The 22,352-nt window shown below is 40.2% G+C and overlaps 1 protein-coding gene across 16 annotated transcripts in view; it reads right to left on the bottom strand.

Annotated features, from left to right (window-relative positions):
* Positions 1-2,586: 2,586 nt before the first annotated feature.
* Positions 2,587-22,352, bottom strand: part of MFAP3L (microfibril associated protein 3 like) — a 42,692-nt gene continuing 22,926 nt past the window's right edge. For 6 of the 16 annotated variants that reach the window (XM_070257138.1, XM_005607725.4, XM_005607723.4 and 3 more), the window contains 2 exons: positions 21,594-22,022; positions 2,587-8,358 (listed from right to left, as the gene is read on the bottom strand). In XM_070257138.1, the coding sequence (XP_070113239.1) occupies positions 7,424-8,358; positions 21,594-21,891 (1,233 nt within the window). In that variant the 5' untranslated portion in view covers positions 21,892-22,022 and the 3' untranslated portion in view covers positions 2,587-7,423. Of the gene's footprint in view, positions 8,359-12,705; positions 12,883-15,290; positions 15,346-19,909; positions 20,089-21,593; positions 22,023-22,352 lie in introns of those variants that run through there. The other 10 variants (XM_070257144.1, XM_023636304.2, XM_070257146.1 and 7 more) reach the window with 7 other exon arrangements.

Here is a 22,352-nt window from a genome sequence, read left to right as displayed (position 1 = left end):
GCTTAAATTTGGGTTTTCTTTTTTTCAGGATCTGGCAGAGTTTCAGAAATATTATTAATGTATCTCAATAATTACTGTGATGACAAAAAAATTAGGAAAGTTATATTCTGCACATTGAAAACTTTAATGCTTACAGATTCCTCATATCAGCTGTCATCTTTCTTCTTTCCTACAAATAGAATGTATTTAAATTTTCTGCAATTCCTGAGGTCTTAACACTTTCAATTTCCTTCTTCATTAGACAAACACATTTCTACAAACATGATGCCAGGTCATAATTTTTGTAATGTTTCAGTTTTAAAATAATTTCAAACATACCATTAAAATTTACCGCTTTTATGTTAAACTGATAAAATGTCTACTACATGGCAGATGAGTTTTCTACTACAATCTATCCCATAATCAAGCGTTTTACTTCATGCATAATAACCTGGTCTGCCGGCTGAACAGCTGAGGTAACGTTGGCAGGGAAGAGAGTAAGAAACGTCATCTGACAACAAGGGCAATCTGTATAGCTGGTACAGAGAATTTTACTGCTTTCTTCAGACAAACTTATTTTTTCCCCTTCATGCAAAAGCCTTGATGTTTAGAATGAAGAACCTTCTTAAAGCTTTGGGACAACTTTGTCCTCCTCATCAGAAGCCTACGTGGAAGAACTGTGCAGCACCCAGAGACACAATAATCCATCAGACTTAAAACCAGAGGCATCCATCACTGCAGGGGTCTCTGATACACATCAGCTGCACATGAATCATGAAAATTTTCAGAAAATAGATGCTATACAGCATTTACACCGAACAACAAAAAGTCCCTAATTTTGTTAGAGTTTTATGTGCAGGTATTTTTTGCATTATTCCCTAGGATTCCTATTCCATATTAAATTTTAAAACATGAGTCAATTACAAGAAAACCCACTCCATTGGTAGTGAGAAATTTGTGTTTTGAAAAATTCATATTGCTGTATCAACCATCATCCATATTTTTTAGCTTAACATTTATTAGTTATTTAGTATGAGGAAGAGAGTTATTTTACCCCTGGTATCTTCATTTTACCTAAGAGTGTAAATGCAATTGGTGCCTAATTCAATTGCTATTTAAAAATACCTCAATAGGCCATGTAACGCATACATATACTTCTTTCAGTATGTCAATTCTAACGGTCCTTGAAAAACATACTAATCTACTGAGGCAATTAATCTGCAACTTCATTTTTTTTTTTTTCTGGCAGTTGAACCATCCTTGATTTAATGAGCTGTAGCCTTAAGGCATCTGAGGGGCTGGGAGGAGCACCTGATTCACCTGACTTCTACCTCTAACACCCTGTTGGCAGAACCTATTCCCTCTAAAGGGTCTGTGCCACATGGTGTGTAATCAATGCAGTAGTATCAGGAGCACCCCAAATTTTTGTAATCCTCTCTTTTACAGAAATGCGTTTATAGTTTTAGTTTTGTGTTGGCAGTAAAAAGACAATTTTATTGTGGCAGGACTAACTCATGTTTTTAGCTTGAGAGAGCCCAAGGACCAGTGTGCTACTACTTTTAAGATTTTGACTCAGCACTCACAACCTGTCAACAAGAGAACACGCGGCTGCGTAAGGTAATGAGCTCCCTATTTTTCAGAGATCTGCAAGCAGAGCTGATACGAATTAGGCACTTTGTAGAAAAAGACACATAAAGCAGATAACCTCACACTTTCTTCCAACTCTATGACTATACGTGTCTTTGACAATCACTCAGATTAATATTAAGTCTTACTTAGCTCCTTTGATTAAGGCCCATGAAGAACACGGCATTCCAAAACCTGCAAAGAAATCTAGCAATTGTTTGTTCTGGGTCTGAAAAAAGGCACCAGTCAAAATTACCTCGTTAGGATGGAAGTTTCCCATTTCCTCTTTCATGATGATACAATTGTTAATTTTTCCATTAATGGCAGTATAATTCTCTTAAGCCCTTTTTTGCTTGAGAGAACCTATGGATGGTTAATTATATGCATAGTTCATTGGATAACTCACCCAGTTATTTTGCTTGGCTCTTTAGTCTACAGTAAAATACTGACTTTCTGCCTTGTTTGTTCCTCTTACTTTCCCATTTGGTAGTCTCCTTTCTCATTTGGTAGTTTTGCTTACACACCCCACATTTTATCTTATCTGAGAGGAATTCAGCTTTCGAAGTTCACTTACTCATTGTCAAAGGAACCTACTTAGCCTGTTTTGGGATTTGGCCTAGATTTGGTGTTGTTGAGGTGTATTGTGGCAGATTACTATGCATGCCTTCTCCCATGGAATGTTCTTGGTATGTGAGTTTCCTGGTCTTTTTGAATTATCTACAGTAAGCTTGATATTATGTGTTAAAAATTATTTCTTGATATAGGTAAAAATATTGCTATAATGTTTGTCAGGACAGAGTTCAGGTGTCTGCATTTGGATAAATTTGTAGTTTTACATAAAAATTATTTCATTTTTCCCAAGATATGCTACAGATGCAAAAACGTAGGGATAAGCATTGACCACAGATTTCTTATCATTGGAACGAGTAAATAAGGCCAAAATCATGCACCCATCAGGTGGGACATAACACACATTCCACATACCTGCGCAAACCCTTTATTAAAGCAATAATCAAAATACAGGATGGATCACGTTTTTTGTGTTTTTTTGCTACTATAACATCAACTTAAATATTAGTTATTTGTTTACATTTTTATTTTTTTAAAAAAGTGAACAATTATAGTTCAAAGAATCATCAGTTTCACATTTCCGCCCAGATAAACTTTTTCATCTTATTTTCTGATTTTAACAAAGGACATCCAGAACCAGAGATACAGCAAACCAAATGTGAGTGCAAGCATCTTCTTTGACCCTAACTCACTCTAGTCACTCTATGGCGACTGAGAGATACATTTGAAGTCTTTTATTACTGGTTAAATAAAAATAATTTATGCCAGAATATTCTTTGAACTACTTGCTTTCTAACTTTGCATTCTCTAAGAGCTTCAATTTTGATTGTGGTATTCTAAGTATTAGTCCCCTTAAAAACAAAATCTCTAAAAAAATCTCAAAGATCATTATCACCTTCATATGATATTTTCTTGTATAACTGATCATTGGAAAAGATAATAAGCAATTCTGTTTTGTTTGATTTTTTCCCACCACTGATTCATTTAATCTCAATCTTATTTATCACTGTAGAAACCCTAAAAAAGTCATTAGGAAAATGAACTTTGTTATCTACTGAAGGATTTTTATATGAATAGGTAGGTGAATGTAAAAATGACCAATATCTTGAAGCTTATCAGGTGCTTGAAATATGTGCATGAATATACAATGAGATTTGGTAGATATTTAAAGAGTAGCAATAAATTAGTTTAAAAAGCAAGAATAGAAACATGGATTTTAATCTTAAGGGACTGCCAAAAGGATATGTGAAGACAGGTAGAGGACAGTAGTTGAACTGTGCTGAGTATAAAATAGGGTTTTGGAAAGATAAGTTAAACGCTCCAATTTCTTACCAAATGAAACACTGAGAGGAAATATCCCATTAACAGAACCATAGGGGCTGCTGTTGAAGAGTTTTAGCACTGATATAACACTCTATTTCAATTTGCAAATAAAGGCGTCAGCTCTGCCTTCTGAACGGTTCCTTCAGTGGCTGGGGTTGGTGTTCCTAAGCTGATCTGTGTTGGCTGCACTACATTTGGAGTGTGTCTGTTCAAAACATGCATATATTCTTTGTGCCTTACATTTCCTTCCTGTGCTAAAGAGCTGAGCAGATCCTAGATTACCAATAAGTAACAATCCAAGCATTAGAACATGTTATCAGTCGACTGAATAATTTACAGAGCCACAGTTCAGTTTAGTCTTTCCATCAAGTTGCTTTCTTATCTCACATTTGCCCTTCAAACAGAAGTTTAGACAACATAGACTTCTACAATTAAAAATGAAACCAACAACAAAAAGATAAAGAAGGAAAGAAGATTCAGAATCGATTGTGCATGATGTCAGATCTTTTAGCCTTAGTTTTGAAATAAGGAATGCTCATAAGCATCTGAGACAAATCATTCTGGACGTAACTGACGGCACAATGATGCTTGGGACAGGTAAGAACATTCAGAGATTTTAGAGTGATTTCTATGCGTTATGTATCACATTTGGTTCCTAGAGATTTTAGTCAAGTATTAGTAGTTCTTTTGCCAAGTATGATATACAAAAAGATGAGAAGAGCAGATGTGCCCTAAAGATATGAAAATATAATATATAAAACAAAACCATTATAAATTACATAGATTTTCAGTATAAAATTTTTTCCATTTAGAATAAATACCATCCAAGTTTACAGATCATCTAAGTGAATTAAATATGTACACGTATCTGAATCATTTTCAGAATTTCAAGAAAAAAACTGCTAGAGATATGATCAGATGACTCAGAAACCAGAAATGGTCTAATTTTGAGAATGCTTACATAAGACCCAAAGGACATGGCTTGGGATTTAGTGTTAAGCTTTTAAAACTTCCCAAATGAGTCTGACGTGCATGTGTGCACACACACACAGCCATACTTCTATGAATTTCTAAGAAGCTGAACAGTTTATCTTTGAAAAATCAGCCGAAAGTCACAAGGTCTTCCACATTTCATATTCTAGCAGGAAAGCCTTTCTCATTTCATAAAGACGCTGTAGGATAGGGAGAGTGTAGAATTTCTGGAAGGAAAAATTTCCATCGTGAGCCAACCTCCTTTTAGGTTGGCATTTTATCAAGAGTTTTTTGATGCCTTAAAGAGGGGTAAAGTTTTGAAAATCTATATGATCTCCCCAGTATAAAGAAGTTAAAACCAACCTGGAAACATTCTTTGGTCACAAATTTCTGCTCCTGCTTCAAAAAAACTCTGCTCATTTTAAACTTTTTACCCCTCGTCAACATCTAGATGGAACAGATGCCTTCTCTTATAGTTTCCATGTGGAAATATGCACAACGGTTTATGTGGAAGGACAACTGAATAGAATGGGAAAAAGTTCACACAATATCACAAAATGAGCTTAAGTCTCTGTTGTTGTTTTGGGCGTATAGATCCATGGTAAGAATTTGTTGACCTCCGTAACAAGTGGAAAATATCTATATTCTAAGAGTTGGAGATAAAACTTTTCTGTAACTCAAATACATAAAATCCTAGTCCAGACAGCCCAAACAGGAGTCATGGTTTCTCTTGATTGCTCACTACTAATTTCTTTACGTGACCACCAAAGACACTTCAAACTAGATGCCAACAGTTCATCCTGGCCAAGAGATGTTTGATCAAACTCCATGTCTTGTCAGATTGTCTTCCACACCAGTTATTTATGAATAAAGAAACTGTCAGGGGCACCCCGGAAGCCAAACCCTCTGCCCTCAGCTACAGAGCCAGACCCATTTGCTGTAAAGTTTCAACAGCAAAAGCATCCGATCTCATGCACCCATTTTTGCTCCCAATGTTGCCTGTCTCTTGCAACGGGGACCAACATGGATGATTACAAACTTTCCATAAAACTATAAATGTCTGAGCTAGAAGGGATCTTGTGGCCCATCAAGTACAACCCCATATTTTGTAGATGCAAAAGATTAAACCCCAGAGAGGGGAAGAGAGTTGTCCAAGGTCACTTATCCAGATAGTGACAGAGTAAGAACTAAGCATCTGGGTCTGCTGTCTCATGACTAACATGGTCCATGTAACCTCCAATGTCATGACCCCATCACTTGATGTGACCATGACCCTTAGAATTTCTTTAAGCTTAGTGTCTCCCCTGTTCCTAAGTGAAAATGAAATAACAACACTCATTCTCACCACAATTCAATCTACACTGTGGAAGGGGTCCTAAGGAAGTCTTGGGGGAGAAGATCCACAACTTGCTTAAAATGCTATGATTATTTGAAACTGATCCACTTTGTCTGAATAAGTAATATGTATAAAAAATGTTAGGTGAACCCAGAGATGAAAGTGAAAATCTTGAACGTAACTCAGAAAAAGAGCAAGGGTGATAATATTGGTTTGGATCTGTGAGAGAGTGAGACCATTTAAATGGTGCTCAGAGCTCATCTAGTCTGCCACCTCTGCCAGATAAGGAAACTGAGACCCAGACTTGCCCAAAGCCAGGCAGCTGGTTATTGGCACAGTCAGGTAAGGTGTTGGCCTTTGGATGCCTAGCTTTGTCTTCTTTCCACAGCATCATTCTGCCTCACGTATAATAACTCCTTTCTTGTGAGACTACAAACTAATTCAATACTTTTGGCATCAAATGTGATGGTACAGTTATGCCACTATTCTAACCTTTCACTCTCCCCTTCAAGGACCAACAAGTCAGCTACGCAGTTTACAAAAGCAGACCTGGTCACACAACTTCACAGATCCCGACGTTTGCTGCCCCAAATCAAGCTGGAGTCACCTGATGGCATCTGGTCCTTGCAAACCCTTCTGGGAAGCCAATATTCTACAACCTGCAGGCATTCAATGAATGCCCCTGTCTTTGGAAGCAACAAATTTCCCAGATAAAGCATCAGTCTCTGTTTGGAGGGTGATGGTCCTTAAATGTAAAAACAGCAATTTTCATGGGTAGAATGGGTATATTCAACCTTTCACAATCTCCCTCCAACCTCGGTTGAGCTCACCAAAATGCTCTCAGAAATGGACAGGTAAACACATTTTTATTTGGCTATTAAAGTGCTATTCCTGGGCAAAGCTTTTCTCAGTTTCACAACAGCAGCTTCATTGGAAACAAAAATAGCAGTGTACGGAGAGAGGCCTGGGAAATGACAAAAAGAACGAGCCTACTAACTACTTTGGAACATTATAAATGACTTGTAGATATCAGTCCTCGTACGGGTGACTGACACCAAAGCCTCTGAGGTAAATGTTCTAGGGAGAAATAAGGACAAAGGGGCAAAGAGGACTAAACCAGAAAAACAATTAATATTAATACAAGTACTCCAACAAAAAGGGACCATGAAAGGAACAAAAACTGAGAAGAAAGTGCAACAAACCCACGTACGTGCATTTACTATTGTAGCAGACCTATAATTTTTCAAAGGAAAAGCAATGCAGTGTGCATTGGAGAGGGCTCTTGAACTCGGAATATCTTACAGTAGTGTACTCTTTGCCAAAAGGGCATCGCCAATTAAGGTATTTGGCAGAGAAGAGCCTCTAAAATTCGTATCACATGGACACTTTCTGTCCAGTAGTATCAATTCTGCACCCTGATGTTCCCCGCATCCTTTTCTACTGGGGAAATTCCAGTCACAGAAACTGCACACAAGTGCTTCCCCTTTTGAAATGGCATGTCTCCTACCTAAGGGATGAGCATCTCCTGGTAAGGCTTAGCGGCAAGTGCGTACTACATCGGTACTACAAGGAGCAGCCCCTGATTTTCTTGATATGCATAGCTTTTTGGAGTTGATATTATACATGGCTTTCGTAAATTATGCAGGTGTTTCTGTCACGTGCCATTACTGGCTCTGTAGTTTCCAGGTGAGCTGGCGGCAGGACTCTATCTGATACCTCAACAGGTGTCGGCTCTTCCGACGTTAGCTCCGTGGATGTTACATCTGTAGAAGGCTCCGCAGTTTCTGGAGAACGTTCAGCGGACGGTTCTGTCTCCTCTTCATCTTTGACTTCAAATGGTATACCCTCTTGGTCGTCCATGTGATCTTTTTTGGACTGCGGGTGAATGGACACCTTGATGGCAATCTGCTGAGGCTGTTCATGCAGCGATGAGCCGTCTGAGTCGGCGGTGGGGGAGTCACTTCTCTTCAGGGAGTTTGGGATCATGTACACCTCATCCCTGTCGGCGGCCTCCTGGCCTTCTGGAGTGTGCCGCACAAAATTCTGCCCTTGCTCCTCCAGCCCAACCACTTCCATGATCTCTTCCATGATAGTTCTGCAGTTCATAATGAGGGGAGGCAGAGGCACACTCCTGGCAAGCTCTTCAATATAGCGGGCAAACTCCATGGTTTTGAACTGGGTGACTTTGGCAAGCTCTAGAGTTTTGGCTGAGGTGATGATGGGGATCCGCTTGGCGATCTCAAATGCCTTTTGCAGCTTCTCCGCGCCTTCTGTCCTAAAGAACTCGTTGATGGCTTTCTCGGTCTTCTTCAGGTGGCTGCTCATCATGCACAGGCGAGTGATGTTGAGAATCATGACGATGGTGAAAGCCACGAGGCAAACGACCATGTAGTAGACTCCCATGTCTCCAGAGGTAAAGATGACTCTCAGGGTCACTGTGTTGTTCACAGTGCCATAGGCATTAGAAGCAACACATGTGTATTTACCTCGGTCTGAAAAAGACACCTTGGTGATGTTCAGGAGGCCACTGTCGTGCATCTGCCATTTTCCTGCTGGAAGGGAGAGGAGAGAATTCAGACAACTTCCTATTGAAGTGACTACAAACTCGCACATTACTATTACTACTGTTACTACTCATACTAATGATAACGACAGCAAACATTTACTTAATGTGCTTGCTATGTGCTAGACAATGGTGTGTATTACCTCACTGAATCTTCACAACAACTCTGTGAGGTAGGCACTAATACTAGCCCTAGTTTACAGGGTGAAGAAACTGAGGCAGAGTTAGATTAAACCACCTTCCCAGCATCACCAGTTTGGGAGCAGTAGAGCTACAAGATGACCTTAAGTCAAGAGGCTGTATTCTTAACTACCGAACTACACTGTGTAATTCCACATCCTAGTGAAAAATATAAAAAAACCAACCACCTGGAAAATACTGTGCTCTTACTAGAGAATTCCTTGACTGTAGCATGTGATTTTCTAAGCTGCCTGTGAGCACGCCTCTACTGCATATACGTTTGCTGAGGAGCTTAATGCTTCTCAGAATATAAAGTATTTTAGGATCAACACAGAATCTGGAATAAATCAATTAAATTATAATTGTTTATCTGGGTTTCTCACATTTGCGATGGAAGTTATCCTTGTACGACCTCAGTTAATTAAAACATAACTTCTTTTTTTTTTTTTTAAGATTTTATTTTTTTCCTTTTTCTCCCCAAAGCCCCCCGGTACATAGTTGTGCATTCTTCGTTGTGGGTTCTTCTAGTTGTGGCATGTGGGACGCTGCCTCAGCGTGGTCTGATGAGCAGTGCCATGTCCGTGCCCAGGATTCGAACCAACGAAACACTGGGCCGCCTGCAGCAGAGCGCGCGAACTTAACCACTCAGCCACGGGGCCAGCCCCTAAAACATAACTTCTATCATTAATTTTGAGACTCCACAATGAACTGTCTATACTACCTCAAGTTACAGCCTAACAATGTGCAGATTCAGAGGCTGGATATGAATTCATATCAATTTGTTTTAGCCTTGCAAATAAATTACAGACCCATTAGGTTGAAAATAAGCCTCAGACGATGGAGAATGAATGTTGATAAGCGCAATTCTTCTTTCCCCTTCTGGCCTGGAAAGGATCTAGCTTTGCCCTGGAAATAAGGTTCTAAATCGGGCGAAACTCTCGAATTGGGATTAATTCTCGGTCTGCCTGTGCACCTGCAGGTCAGAGGAATCTTGGGAAGCTTAATACTAGATTTGGCTTCTGGATCTTGGGTCTGAGCCTTTATGAAATCCTACCACCTTCCTAGACTGTCCTATAGAGAAAGGAGGGTCCAGCTCAGGCCTCTTGGGAGCTCTAAGGAGCAGGTAGATATTTCTCCAGTAGTTCCGTAAGCCAAATAGAGGAACCTCTCCTGAGAGATGGGGCAACTTAACATGTAGTCTCCTTTTAAGTATCTATGATTGCATTGTATCTTTACTTGTTTCTTCCCCTTCTGGCAGTGACCTTTAATTCTAATTAAGAGTCTGATATTTCCCAAGAACAACAAAGAACATTTTCTTTTTTTTTTTTTTTTTTCAAACTTGAGAGCACATAAGTGACCAAGATTTCAAGGGCCTGTGGAATGAGGTAACAGAGGGCCTTCTTTATTCCAGCATCCTCTGCTCCAAGGAACATTCTTAAGGCAGCTAGATGGAGCAGGGAGGTGCCTTCTGGGGGCCCACAGGCCCTCCTACTTGCTAGCCACGGTGAATCTGGCAGGATGCGTCTCGTAGATGCTGTCACATTACTTTGCTTTCTGAAAGAACATCTGTGAAGAGTGGTTCTTGGTGTCCCTGGGTAACCCTTTTCCAACAATTCAGCCAGTGTGTTTTCCCTAAGAGTAGAAAACACTGGTTCGGGGAATCTAGTGAATTCTCAGTCTCTTGTGAATGTCCATGAACAGATCAACCTAGCAGCTGATCTATGAAGTTTCCTCTCATTCAGACGGTTCAGGGGCAAGCCTTCTACCCCTTTCATTCCCTGAACATGAGTTTTGATACTTCAGCTGCAGATTTATAATACATATATAAATCTGAATACATAATGACCTGAGGCAAGGGAAACTGTCAACTTATTTTCTTAAAATTTACATGTTTCATAAAAGTAGACTACAGCAGGTAAAAAAAAAAAAAAACCTTCTATTTGACTGAAAGCTTATTATATAGAGAAGGTATTGGGTTCCAGAGAATTATAAACTATACTTATAATAGTTTCTCATATTTACCTTCCTTCCTTTGTTGGAGAAATATAACAAGAAACAGGGTGGAAGAGGGTGAGAAGGTGAGGTTATTTGTATGGGGAATAGTTAGAATCAATTTGTTCACCCCCTCACCCCCCACCACTCCTTTTATGGAGGAATTATCTGTAAACACAAGGCTAGGGCAGTCTGAACCTGGGTGTAGAAGAAGAAAAGCAGACAAGCACATTAGATTAAGAAGGCAGGCATCTGATAGCTATATAAACAGCTTTCTCCCCACACCTAAATAACAGTTTCAGTCATAATGGTATTCTAATTGTTATAGAAAAAAGAAACGTGAAAATACATACTTTCCTCTGCTGACTATTTAAAAACATTTCTAAACTTGAACTTTACAGTTATTTCCAGACACACTTTTAATTGTCTATTGACATGTATCTATGTATCCTGGACCCAAATGATTCAACTCAGATAACAACTTAGACACTTCAAAAGTTTCTTGTCACACTGTCAAGAGATATTGTTTGGAATCAAATATAACATTATTAGGTGACACATGGTTCATTTTGGGGAAACTTGTGTGATGTTCAGCAGATCAAACATTACTTAGGAGGATATTCTGCTTCTTCGCCCAGGATAGTGGGTCCTTAGAGTAACATCTTTTACATATTGTATCCAATAATTAATCTCACTTGTTCTTAAAGTCTGAAGCCCAGCCCATGTATCTGCAAGGTGACTCTATCTGCTTAACTATCAACCACGACAAATATGAATCTATATATTATGATCCTAAAACAGTTGGGTTATTATCTATAATCTGAGCTACAACACCCTAGTTAAGTGATTGTGATCACATTTCTCTCTGCCAGCAATTTCCTGTTTCCAATTTACGACAGGGACACCAAGACATCTCTATAGTTTTCAGTCCTTTTCTAGATTTCTCTTATAACAAATACCATATTTATCTACGGATTAAGGTAATATTAATGCCACTTAGGGTTCCTCTCAGATTTGATATGATAAAATGAATATGTGACCTGGATTAAACATTCTATTACCAGATCACAAACCAAGTCTTTGGAACTCAAGACATACCCACATATCTACCCAAGTCAGAAGGGCTAAGATTCACATCTCCAGGTGATCTATGTCTATATTGCTTCTTTTTAAAAGGCTGACACATTCACTCCTTCCCAGAAACTAAGATTCTAAATATTTCCTCTCATCCTCAGCTTGACATTTCTTTTGAGGAAGATTAGCCCTGAGCTAACATCTGCTGCCAATCTCCTCTTTTTGCTGAGGAAGACTGGCCCTGAGCTAACATCCATGCCCATCTTCCTCTACTTTATATGTGGGACACCTGCCCCAGCATGGCTTGATAAGTGGTGCCATGTCCATACCCGGGATCTGAACTGGTGAACCCCGGGCCGCCGAAGTGGAACGCGTGCACTTAACTGCTGCACCACCGGGCCAGCCCCTCAGCTTGACTTTGGATTAGGGGAAAATAAAGATTTCTGCATTTTCTACTACCATATGCAGCCCTGAAAACCATGAAGATGGCACAAATTCCACTCTGGGGGTCTCTTCTCACATCAGGTTTGGGCCCAGGCTCACGAAGAATCTCCCTATGGTACCCGCCCAGCCGGGATCATCTTGAGAACATTTTCTGCGCTGCGTGTTGCCCTTCACCTCAGTCTGTAAATACCTTGCCCCAAGACTCGTTCTGGTATGGTCCTGACTTGAGCTGTCAGAAAGTTAAAGAAGTAAAAACCACCACCACTGACTGTCACAGGAAACCTTCAGTGACATATACACAAAGTGGTATACGCGGTGCCGTCCCCGTGTATTTTAAACTGTAACTGAGTGGGAATGTCAAAGGTATGTGTTGAATTTTCATTAAGCTGCATCATTTTGGTACAAATAAACATCTAACATGTCAGCAGCTGATGCCACGCAATGATTTCAGAGGAGATCAAAGAGGCAGATGTTTAACGACGACTTTCTGAATATATATGAAAGATTATGTGTAAAATATTTCCCTAAGACTCTTGATGCTCGTTCACTTATTCCCATTCTGTCCTGGCTCAGACTGTAGCTCCGCCCTTGGGATGCCCTCCCCATGTCCTCTCTTCCCACTCTGGTCCTGTAAGGTGACACACACCTGCAGGTTTCAGGCTAAAACACGGACACACGCAGGAGGAGGAGGGCTCTGCATCTCTTCTGGAGACTAGAGTTTGCCCAGGAATCTGTCACAGTCTTCTCCAAGAAACTCAAGGTGCAAGAATCACACGTGAGCATCTCTCATGTGTGAATGGAAGTGTTGTGGTGACAGCCTCTCCTTTGCAAAGAGAAAAGCTAACAGATGTTATTTCTTATCTGTACCGCAGTGTGTATGCTACGCTCTATAACAAGCTGACGTTTTTAGAACGGCAGTGATCTTTTTTAATCTTGTTCATGCATTCAGTCAACAAATATTATTGAATAAATTGTCTATATACCAGGCTCCATGCTGCACTATGTCAATACAAAGATGAGTAAGACATGACCCCCGACTGTAAGAACCATCCAGCCCAAGGAGGGACACAGACTCCAAGAAACAACCGAAGGATCATGTGGCAAACACACTGGCAGGGGGCAGTGGGTGGGAATGGGGAACAGCGAGGATGGGGCTTCTTAAGAGTGCTGAGCAGTACTAAGCCAGGGTGGGCTGGCATGGTGCTGGTAGGAAGAGGCATGGAAGTACAAGGAAAGGACTTTTAAGGCCACAGGAGGATGGGGAGGGGGAGAGCATTTGAGCAAAAGAGGTAAGCCAGTGTGTGCTGCTGCAGTTGCAGTTGACATGTTTAAAACAAGAAGGGCTTGAGTGGAGACAATGCTTGAGAGGAATGCAGGGCCAGAAGGTTCAAGAGCTTGACATTTACCCTGTGGGAGAACAGGAGTCCCTCACTTTACAGGACTTTTCCCCTGACGGATCCACATTACTTCACGTCTTACAGGTGTCCCAGGACCTATGCACATGCCTCCTCTGCCTGGAAAGCTCTCCTTCCTCCGTACTCCAAGGCCCCTATCTCACACATGCTTAGCCCAGTTAAGACACCACCCTTGCATTTCCCCTCCTTCCCTGAGAAAGCCTTCTCTGACCCTTGATAAAATCACGGGAGGAAACCTGAACATCCAGAAGCAGAGGCTAGTAAGCGTGGGAATTTTAAAAATAAATAAGTCATTTCAAATCAGTGGAGAAAGCATATTGAGATAATTGACTATTCATGTGAAAGAAAATAAAGTTCAATTCTTACTTTATGTGATACATAAAAATAAATTCCAGGTAATCTGAAGATCTAAATGTAAAATTAAAAGTATAAAATTAGTAGAGAATATAAAAACATTTCATAGCCTTGGGAGGAAGGCCTTTTTAAGTATTTCTAGAATTCTAGAAACTGTAAAGGATAACATTTGACGGATTGGATTTCTCCCAAACTAAAATTTCTTACACTATAAAATATGCCACACTAAAGTTAAAAGCAACTGACAGAGTGGGAGAAAATTCAAGAATATTTGACAAACAATAACTATAAAACATAAAGAACTCCTATAAATCAAGAGAAATAACCCAAAAGAAAAACACGGGAAAAATATATGAATGGATAAATTACAGAAAAAAGGAATACAAATGACATCTATGTGTACAACTAACGATTGTATTATAATACACTAACGATTAAATTTTAATTAAATTTTAAAGTAGTTTTAAAAGACTTAACTTTTTCACTGTTCAGAGCGCTAAAGAAAGGGGAAGGCATTGATTATATGCTATGTTGATACAAGAGCCCATGAAGGGACACTCCCACACACTGAAGTGGGAATTGGGTTGGTAAAACACTTGGAAGGTTGACTTGGAGGCATCTATCAAAATTTAAAGTGAATATAATCTATGACCCACTTTTAGAAATCTTGAACCTCTTCAAAACGGGCAAGCCTAGGCTGACTGGAAAAATACTAATGAACGTAAGAAAATAAAGGTAATGAAAACGATCTCCTTTTCAGAATAGTTTTTCTCCTCAGGGATGTGGTTCTAGAGCTTTCCTCCCCTGCCAACATTCTCTGGGAGAAGCCATAACCTTGGTCCCATGCCAGGAAGGTGGCTGACCCGGTGCCAGTGTGCCCACCATGGGCCATGCACACATGGAAGAGGAAGTCACTCAAGGCAGCACGATGTCATGTCAATAGGACAGTGTCAGGTAGACTGTCTAACAATTAGGGATGCGGATCAACAGCATCGTACGGCTACAGTTAAACCTGTAAACATCAAGAAATTCTATGGTATAGGGGTTACTATGACTCAATGTGAAACCAGCATATGGCACCAGATCAGAACTATTGCTCATGCAAACATCTTTTGACAAATTATTGCTATCTAGGAAGGAGCAGCATCAACACCCTCTGGAACTGAACCACAGGAAAGGGAGAGCACAAAGTACAATGATTCTGCAATTACAGCTTTTCTCCAAACACCATCTCTACTGAAACCCTAAATCCTTCCTGCTTTTCCTGAGGATCACTAAGCATTAAAAATTAACATTAGACCCAAATGCTAAGCTCTCAGAATTTCCCTCAAATTATTTATAAGCAGAAAAGGATTTCCTTTTCCTTGGTGATATCTTCCTGTGAATGTGTAAACAAACTGATGTATGGTTTGTCTATATCTCCAATGAATAGGGTAAAAAGATTAAAACTCTGTTCACAAACCTGTTTAGATACTTAGGCTCTTAAGCTCCACGGTGTTCAAGGAGGAGAGTTCAATCTGCCAAAACAAATAGGTTCTTTTCTTGAAACCAACTTAAAAGTTTTCAGGTGGTGAGAGTTCCAATCAATGTTTATGCAAACGTAAACGAAGTACAACATCCACTTGAATGGGTGTCGCATTGAATCGACACTCTCTAAATAATAACCAAATGTGCATGTGCGTGTGTGTGTCTATAGACGTGGTGCTTATCTTCCAATATGGGAAATACAGGCTACTGAAGAGAAAGGATCCATGCCTTTTTACAAAACATAATTGAAAACAAATCGAGCCCTGCATGGCTGCACCTGTTACCGGGCTTGTGCAGTAGATGACAGCTCCTTGAAGCCAAGGCAAAGAGTCAGGTTATAAACCTCTCACACTGCTGCAAGGGCCCTTGTGCAGCCCCTCCCCTATCCTCCCAAGAGACCTCTTCAGAGAGTACCAGGGCAGCCCTAACAAGCGATTTCCTACAACACGTGGAGCAAAGGTGGCCTGGGATAACACAGGCTTAGCACCGCTTTCAGCTCAGGAAGGTGGGGGTGGAAGGGCTGCGCTGTGCGGAGCCTGCAGCTCTGCTCTGCTTCAAGGTATAAATAATATCCAAAAAGAACCCACTGTCTTCCCATTTCCTGGTAAAGGAAACATCTGACCCTCCAGCTAATTTGATTTGGTAACCTTAATTTTTTAAAAAGTGCCAAGCATGTAATTCCATGTGGGCTAGCAATAGCGATAGTCTTTTCTGACAGTAGCACAGGTGGTCTTTCAAGACAAGAGAACCCTACACTCAGTTAATATAAATAACTTCCACTTTGGGAATCTCAGCTGTCACCCTTATCTGAGATGGATCTAGAAGGGTCTTTTCACTGCTAAGATTAAAGTATTCTGGGCTCACATCCCAAATGGAGCACAACTCATTAAAGAAACACTACAAATGGTGGTTTGTTACCAAGTTGGCCCTTAATCTGACTCGCTTTGGAAAATGAACCAAAGTACCATAAATTAACCACGCTTATGGGAAAATACCTTATGGATGCAAACAACCGACTTGAAGACCTACTTCGGAATAATTCTTTAGGTAGCTGAGGGGTGCTTCTCTGGGTTAGACCAGGATTTCTCAGCTTTGGCACTACTGACATTTTGCACCAAATAACTCCCTGTAGGGGTCTCTCGTGGGTGTTGTAGGATGTTTAGCAGCATCCCTGGCCTCTTCCCACTCGATGCCAGCAGCATAATCTCTCTTTTCCTTCTCCTCCTCCTCCTCCATTATGACAACCAAAAATGTCTCCAGATTTTGCCAAATGTCCTCTGGGGGGAAAATAGGCCCCCGTTGAGAATGACAGGGTTAGGCAAATGTAAAGTTCATCCTGTGCATAATATACTTTGCAATTTCCACATACATTGCTTTTTCAGAGGTAGAAGCATATTGGATATCAATGGACCCTCTGTACACAAAAGTGATGTGCTGGGGAAGGAGATGCCTCTGATGGAGGACAGGATTCCAAACTTGCTATTATATAGCAGGCACACATTATTTTGAAATTTCAAACAACACTTAAGGGATACAAATTTTTTTGTACTTCTGAAATGTCTTTTTAAAAAGGTGGAGAAATTGAGACAGAGAATAAGATACTGCCCAGAAAATTATTTCCTTTCTTTACAAAATGCCCTGTATTATGAAACAGAGATTTAAGCACTTGGAATCTATGATTGTGACAATATAGGACGCTGGCAATATGACCAATAACAATGACAGCAGTTGCTGTTTCCTGACGGGTTGTGGCATGTTCCAGGTACTATACTAAGCATTTAATACACAAGAGTTTAAGACTCACAACCCCACCTCATAGTAAAAAAGGACTGTCTCTATTTTACAGATAGGAAAACTGTGGCTCAGAAAAGTCTAAGGAACTTACTCAAAGAAAGAATATTGTGGGAGTCTTCTGAATTTCCAAGAATATATTCATAATTACATAAACTTTCTTTAATGCCCTTTTGACAAATTGATTTTTTTAATCTCAAATACTGAATGTCCTAAAAGAGGAATTCAGTACAGTATTTTTATAAGTTAATGCACTACTGCACGCTGATCTTAGAGGCAACGGATAAGTTACATGCAGTGCTGTGGGAACAGACGTCCCCCTAAGTATACGGATTAGGGAGGCGACGCACTACGGTCTTAGAACTTGGCTGCCACAGCTTGTTGTTGTCCCTTGCAGAAGTAATTAAGGGGCATTTCACAGTCTACTCAAAAAATTTGCAAAAGCAGAGTGATGAAAACAAGAGAGCAACGTAAACTAAATTTGCAAAAAAATCATAATAATGAATTCCACGAAGCTAGAGTAGTAGTTGTGACAATTGCGAACTTTGTGCAATTCAGCTCCGTTTACTCTGTGCATGTTTATGTTTAAAGAGAATTCTTAATTGTTTTCGGTGACAGGACGCTACAAGAGTTTGGAAAACAAATTCACAGAAAAGTCTAAAACCTAACTTTAAGGGAGAATTTCAAAGTTAATCACTAACAAGCCAGACGTGTTTACAAAGGCCTATACCGGCTGACTTTCTTGAAATGCTTGTTATTTATCATCTGATAAAAGGACTAATGTACATTCAAATGGTTTAAAGTCAGAGTAAGAAGCCACAGCAAATATACACTGGATAATAAGTACTTGAAATAACTGGGACTTTTTCATAATACTTTCTGGCAACTCTATATTTCTACTTACTTTTACCAAAAGGAAAATTGAAACAGTACATTTCACAGCCATTTGCAGCTATTCACGTTGTTTGAATTCTGAGTTATTTCTGTAATATGGTTGGTGGACCACCCCAAACATGTCCTTTGGTGAACTACCAAAAAGTCTTCCTCCAGAAATAGATTACACTTTAGCCTCTCCTGATCTTGTGGAATTGAAGTGACAAGAATCAGGGAAGCAAAGCGAAGGAGCTGCTGCTCCTGCCCCTGACAGGAAATAGCCCCATTCTTTCTAGGACCGGCGGGGCTGACATGAACAACAGCTGCCTCACTTTTTCAGCACAAACAAATGAAATTGTTCCTTTCCAGGCTTATCACAAAGTGATTGGTAGTGTGCTCCCGGAGAAACTCCCCAGATGATTTTTGAATACATTTGTTTGTGTGTTCGTGCCATGTACACACATCACAGCACACATCCTAATGCCATTGAACTGTGACAGTGGTTACAACACCTTTTCCATCCAGGAAGTCTTCTCTCATTCACTCAGTCTGGGGTAGATGCTTATCAAGTTTTTACCCACAGACACCTGAAGATGAGCAGATGCTGGTTGGGTGCAGAGGGAGAATAAACACCAGCTTGGCCGCTCTCTGTGTAATATCCTCTCCATTATACCTGGTTTCTCATCTGAATACATGAGGATTAATAATACCTAACTATCGTGCTTATTCTAAGGATTAGAAATAATATCTGTAACTTGCTACAGGGGCTTAATCAATGGTAGTGGTTGTTAATGAAAATTACCTTATTAGTTTGGTTTTAACAGTAGTCTACTGTATCTAGGTAATGCCAGGATATTAGCATCATTTTTCATATTATATTCAGTCACCTCTTTGTTGGGTTATAAATGAAACACAGCTCCATTTATACTTCTAGCCTTTTAGCCTGAAAACTGAAATCTATGTCTGTGCTTATAATATGGGCATTTTCCCCATCAGAAATGAAGAGTTAAAGATTATGGGTCCTCGAATAGGCCATTCTAACACTAAAATTCTAATATTTTATGATGAGGAGTCTCATCTCTGCAATTTCCTATGTCTTGCTGGGCTGTTAGGTATAGTGTTTTGCACACTACCCTGTGTTACTTATGTGCTGAAATTACTATTATTATGCACGGCAATTACAAAAGCTGAGCTGGAACATCAAGTACCAGTATCACGAGTTCTTTTTGAAAATCTACAGTGCATCTTCCTTGAGAGATTTAAAAACAGCTAACTGATTTACCAGCAAGGCTGCTGGCTACACATATGAGAGTGCTGAGTTCTGATGGAGCAGTTCTCTGTGCCAAAGGCTTTCCACTGCCTACCACAGACCACCAGGGCACCCACAAAACCAAAGAAAACTCAGCCAAATGTGACTTCCATCTAGTCTAACTTCCCAATAAACAGATGAAGAAAGCAAGGTACAGAGCCTGCTTGCCAAGACTGAGTCAATAGTTACAAGGACTTTTTCAATTAAGACATCATGTGGGCTAGCCCCGGTGGCCTAGGAGTTAAGTTCAGTGCACTCTGCATCAGTGGCCCAAGTTGGGTTCCTAGGTGCAGATCTATACCATTCTGTTAGCGGCCATGCTGTGCTGGTGGCCCACATACTAAAAAATAGAGGAAGATTGGCATGGATGTTAGCTCAGGGCAAATCTTCCTCAGCAAAAAAAAACCCAACAAAACAAACCAGACAGACATCACGTGATCTCTTTGAAGCAGCAACGACAGTGCTCAAAATGCTGCGACTGAAACTCAGGCCCTGATACTATGCTGTTTCTACGGTTTTCTTCCTCTCTAGGACTCAGGGGTTCAGTGCCCCAGCCCCAACTCTTTAATACCCAGGATAACCTTTGCTTCAGGGTCCATGCGAAAGGTAGATTCAGGTCTAGAGTCCTTGTTCCCTTCAAATTCAGTCACCTTGATATTCCTTGCAGGGGCCCAGCCCTGTAGAAAGACCTAATGAATTACAGGAACCTGAGAGTGTCTATGTTCCCATGGTTACTGGCCCCCTTCACAAGTGTGATGTCACTTCCTTTTGACTTGTAGTCTGGGAGGAAGGAACTGTAGGAATGGAAACCAATTGTGGGCTAGTGGTGGTCGTGCCTCATCTTTCCACTGTCAGTAGTGAAGGTTCTAGTCACGGCCACTTAATAACATCAGGACCTTGGGAAAAGGTGAAAAAAAGAGGGATTTGGATTACCTTGTCTCTAAGGTCCCTTCTAATTTAAAAATTCTGGGGTCCCATGAGTTTACTCGGTAGGGGAAGGGTTCCACTCTACCAGGTTAAACAAATACACATATGATACATAATATATACTATTTTCATTAAAGGGCAGAAACTTTATTATGGTGTGCCTCCTTGAACGGCTAAATAAGAGCAATGTAAGTGGTAGCGCCCCAGTGAAATCCTACATCCCAGGTGGTTAGACTTCCAGCAGCCTTCACCAAGAGGAACACAGCTGTGAACCAGAAGTATGCAATTGCAAGAAAACTCCATTCACTCAGCTCCTAAGGAGACATAGGGCATTAGCTTCTATTGGTTTTCTCAGCAATTAAGATAAATGAGAGAAAGAGATTAAAAACGCAGGTTTTCTTGGAGCAGAAACTCTACTGGGGATTGCTCATTGGTTAAAGGGCTGTGGACGGGGAAGGGCAAGATGAATGAAAGAGTGACAGAAATTAATAAGCTGCTACTTCAGAACAATGGTCTTTTTACTCCCCTGCCCCCAATCCCCTATTCATCACACAGTAAATTCTTAGGAAAGTACATTAACTCCTTCAGGTCAATTGGATCAGGCTTGGGTTTTCAGACAATTACTTCTTACATCTAAAACAAGAAATGTACTGATTCCCAGTGACCCAGTCAATCCTCTCTCTGGCTGGAGTCTTTCCTGAAGTAAACTCAGGGCTCAGGTAGGTGACTCACACTTTTTGGCCAGAAACTCATTCATTAAAAACCAAGCATTCCCCCATTGCCACATGTTATTTCTTGCTAGTGCGTCCTCCCTCCCTCTTGGCCTCAGCTGCAACAGTCTATAAACTTCAGCCAGGTGTCCAGGAGCACAGAATGATCTCTAGTTGGTGGCTGAGAACTTAACACAGAGACTTCTTTTAAGAAGTGCGGTCTTTGAATCCACAGTCAATGAACTAAACTGGTATTTTAGGATAAACTGCTATATTGTTTATTCGAGTTAGTTCCATGAAACATGGCAAAACTTCCTTATAAATGGACTATATACTTAAGGAAAATCCATTTTATATTCATTCCTATAACATTTTGGATGCATTATATTAAAAAATTCCAAGACATCTTCTGAAAGAATCTAATGTTTGCCCTTTGTCTTCTGAGTCAGAGTGGAAAGAACTGAATAATTACTGCTTTGAATCCTTAAGGATATATGTTTCTCTCTCTTGCCTTAGAAAAAGAAGACAAAATGAGATCTTTAAATGAAAAAGGCCAACCAACGTTCAGGGTGCTGGCTCCAAGTCGGCGTTTATATTTTATGACATTCGACACAACTTTACAGCCTACCTCCTCCTCTCGCCTTCTCCTCCTCCTCTTCTTTCAGCAGCTTGCCAATGGAATTATACCACTTGAATTGTGGATCAGGGGTGCCATAAACACTACAATTAATCAAGGCACTGTTTCCTTCCTTGACTATGATATGGTCAGTTCTGGCAATGATTACAGGCACAGAGCCCAAGACCATGTCAGTGCCATTTAAAGTGCTGTTAGTCGCACTCTTAGCAGTTGCTAGAGTGGATGCTATGATTAAAAAGGGCACAGAAGGTAGAAAGCACACAGGCAGATGGCTCTTCAATCGCTCCATCTTCTTTGCTTGCTCTGTAAGGCAAGAGAGATGGTTTGCCAACGGAATCTTTTATCAGACAACTCGCTGTTCAGAGCAGGCCTTGGGACAAACCCGTCCTGGATCCACAGAGTTGGTTCTTGATTAAGAACCTGTCAAAAAGACACAAAACCATACACACATAAATACTAGCCTTCAGACTTTAAAAAACATTATTTATGAAATGTTAGAAACCCAGCTAAAATACAAACCTATGCAATTTTTAACCAAGACACAAATTCAGAAGACGTTCCAAATATTAAGTTACATTTTTCAAAGAAATCATAACAATATAATTTTGTTACTTTTGCTATCGAAACATATAGCTCTTAGTAGGAACAAATAAATATTTCTTATGTTAAAGTTGTATCACATTACTTCAGAGAGTTCAAAAACCAGTTCAGGCTTCTTTCATTTAGCATTACAAGCTCTCCTCCTACCCC

Source organism: Equus caballus, chromosome 2 (genome assembly GCF_041296265.1).
Source record: "Equus caballus isolate H_3958 breed thoroughbred chromosome 2, TB-T2T, whole genome shotgun sequence".
NCBI lineage: Eukaryota > Metazoa > Chordata > Mammalia > Perissodactyla > Equidae > Equus > Equus caballus.
The sequence above is the reverse complement of the archived record's forward strand: the minus strand, read 5'-3'. Positions and strand labels throughout refer to the sequence as shown.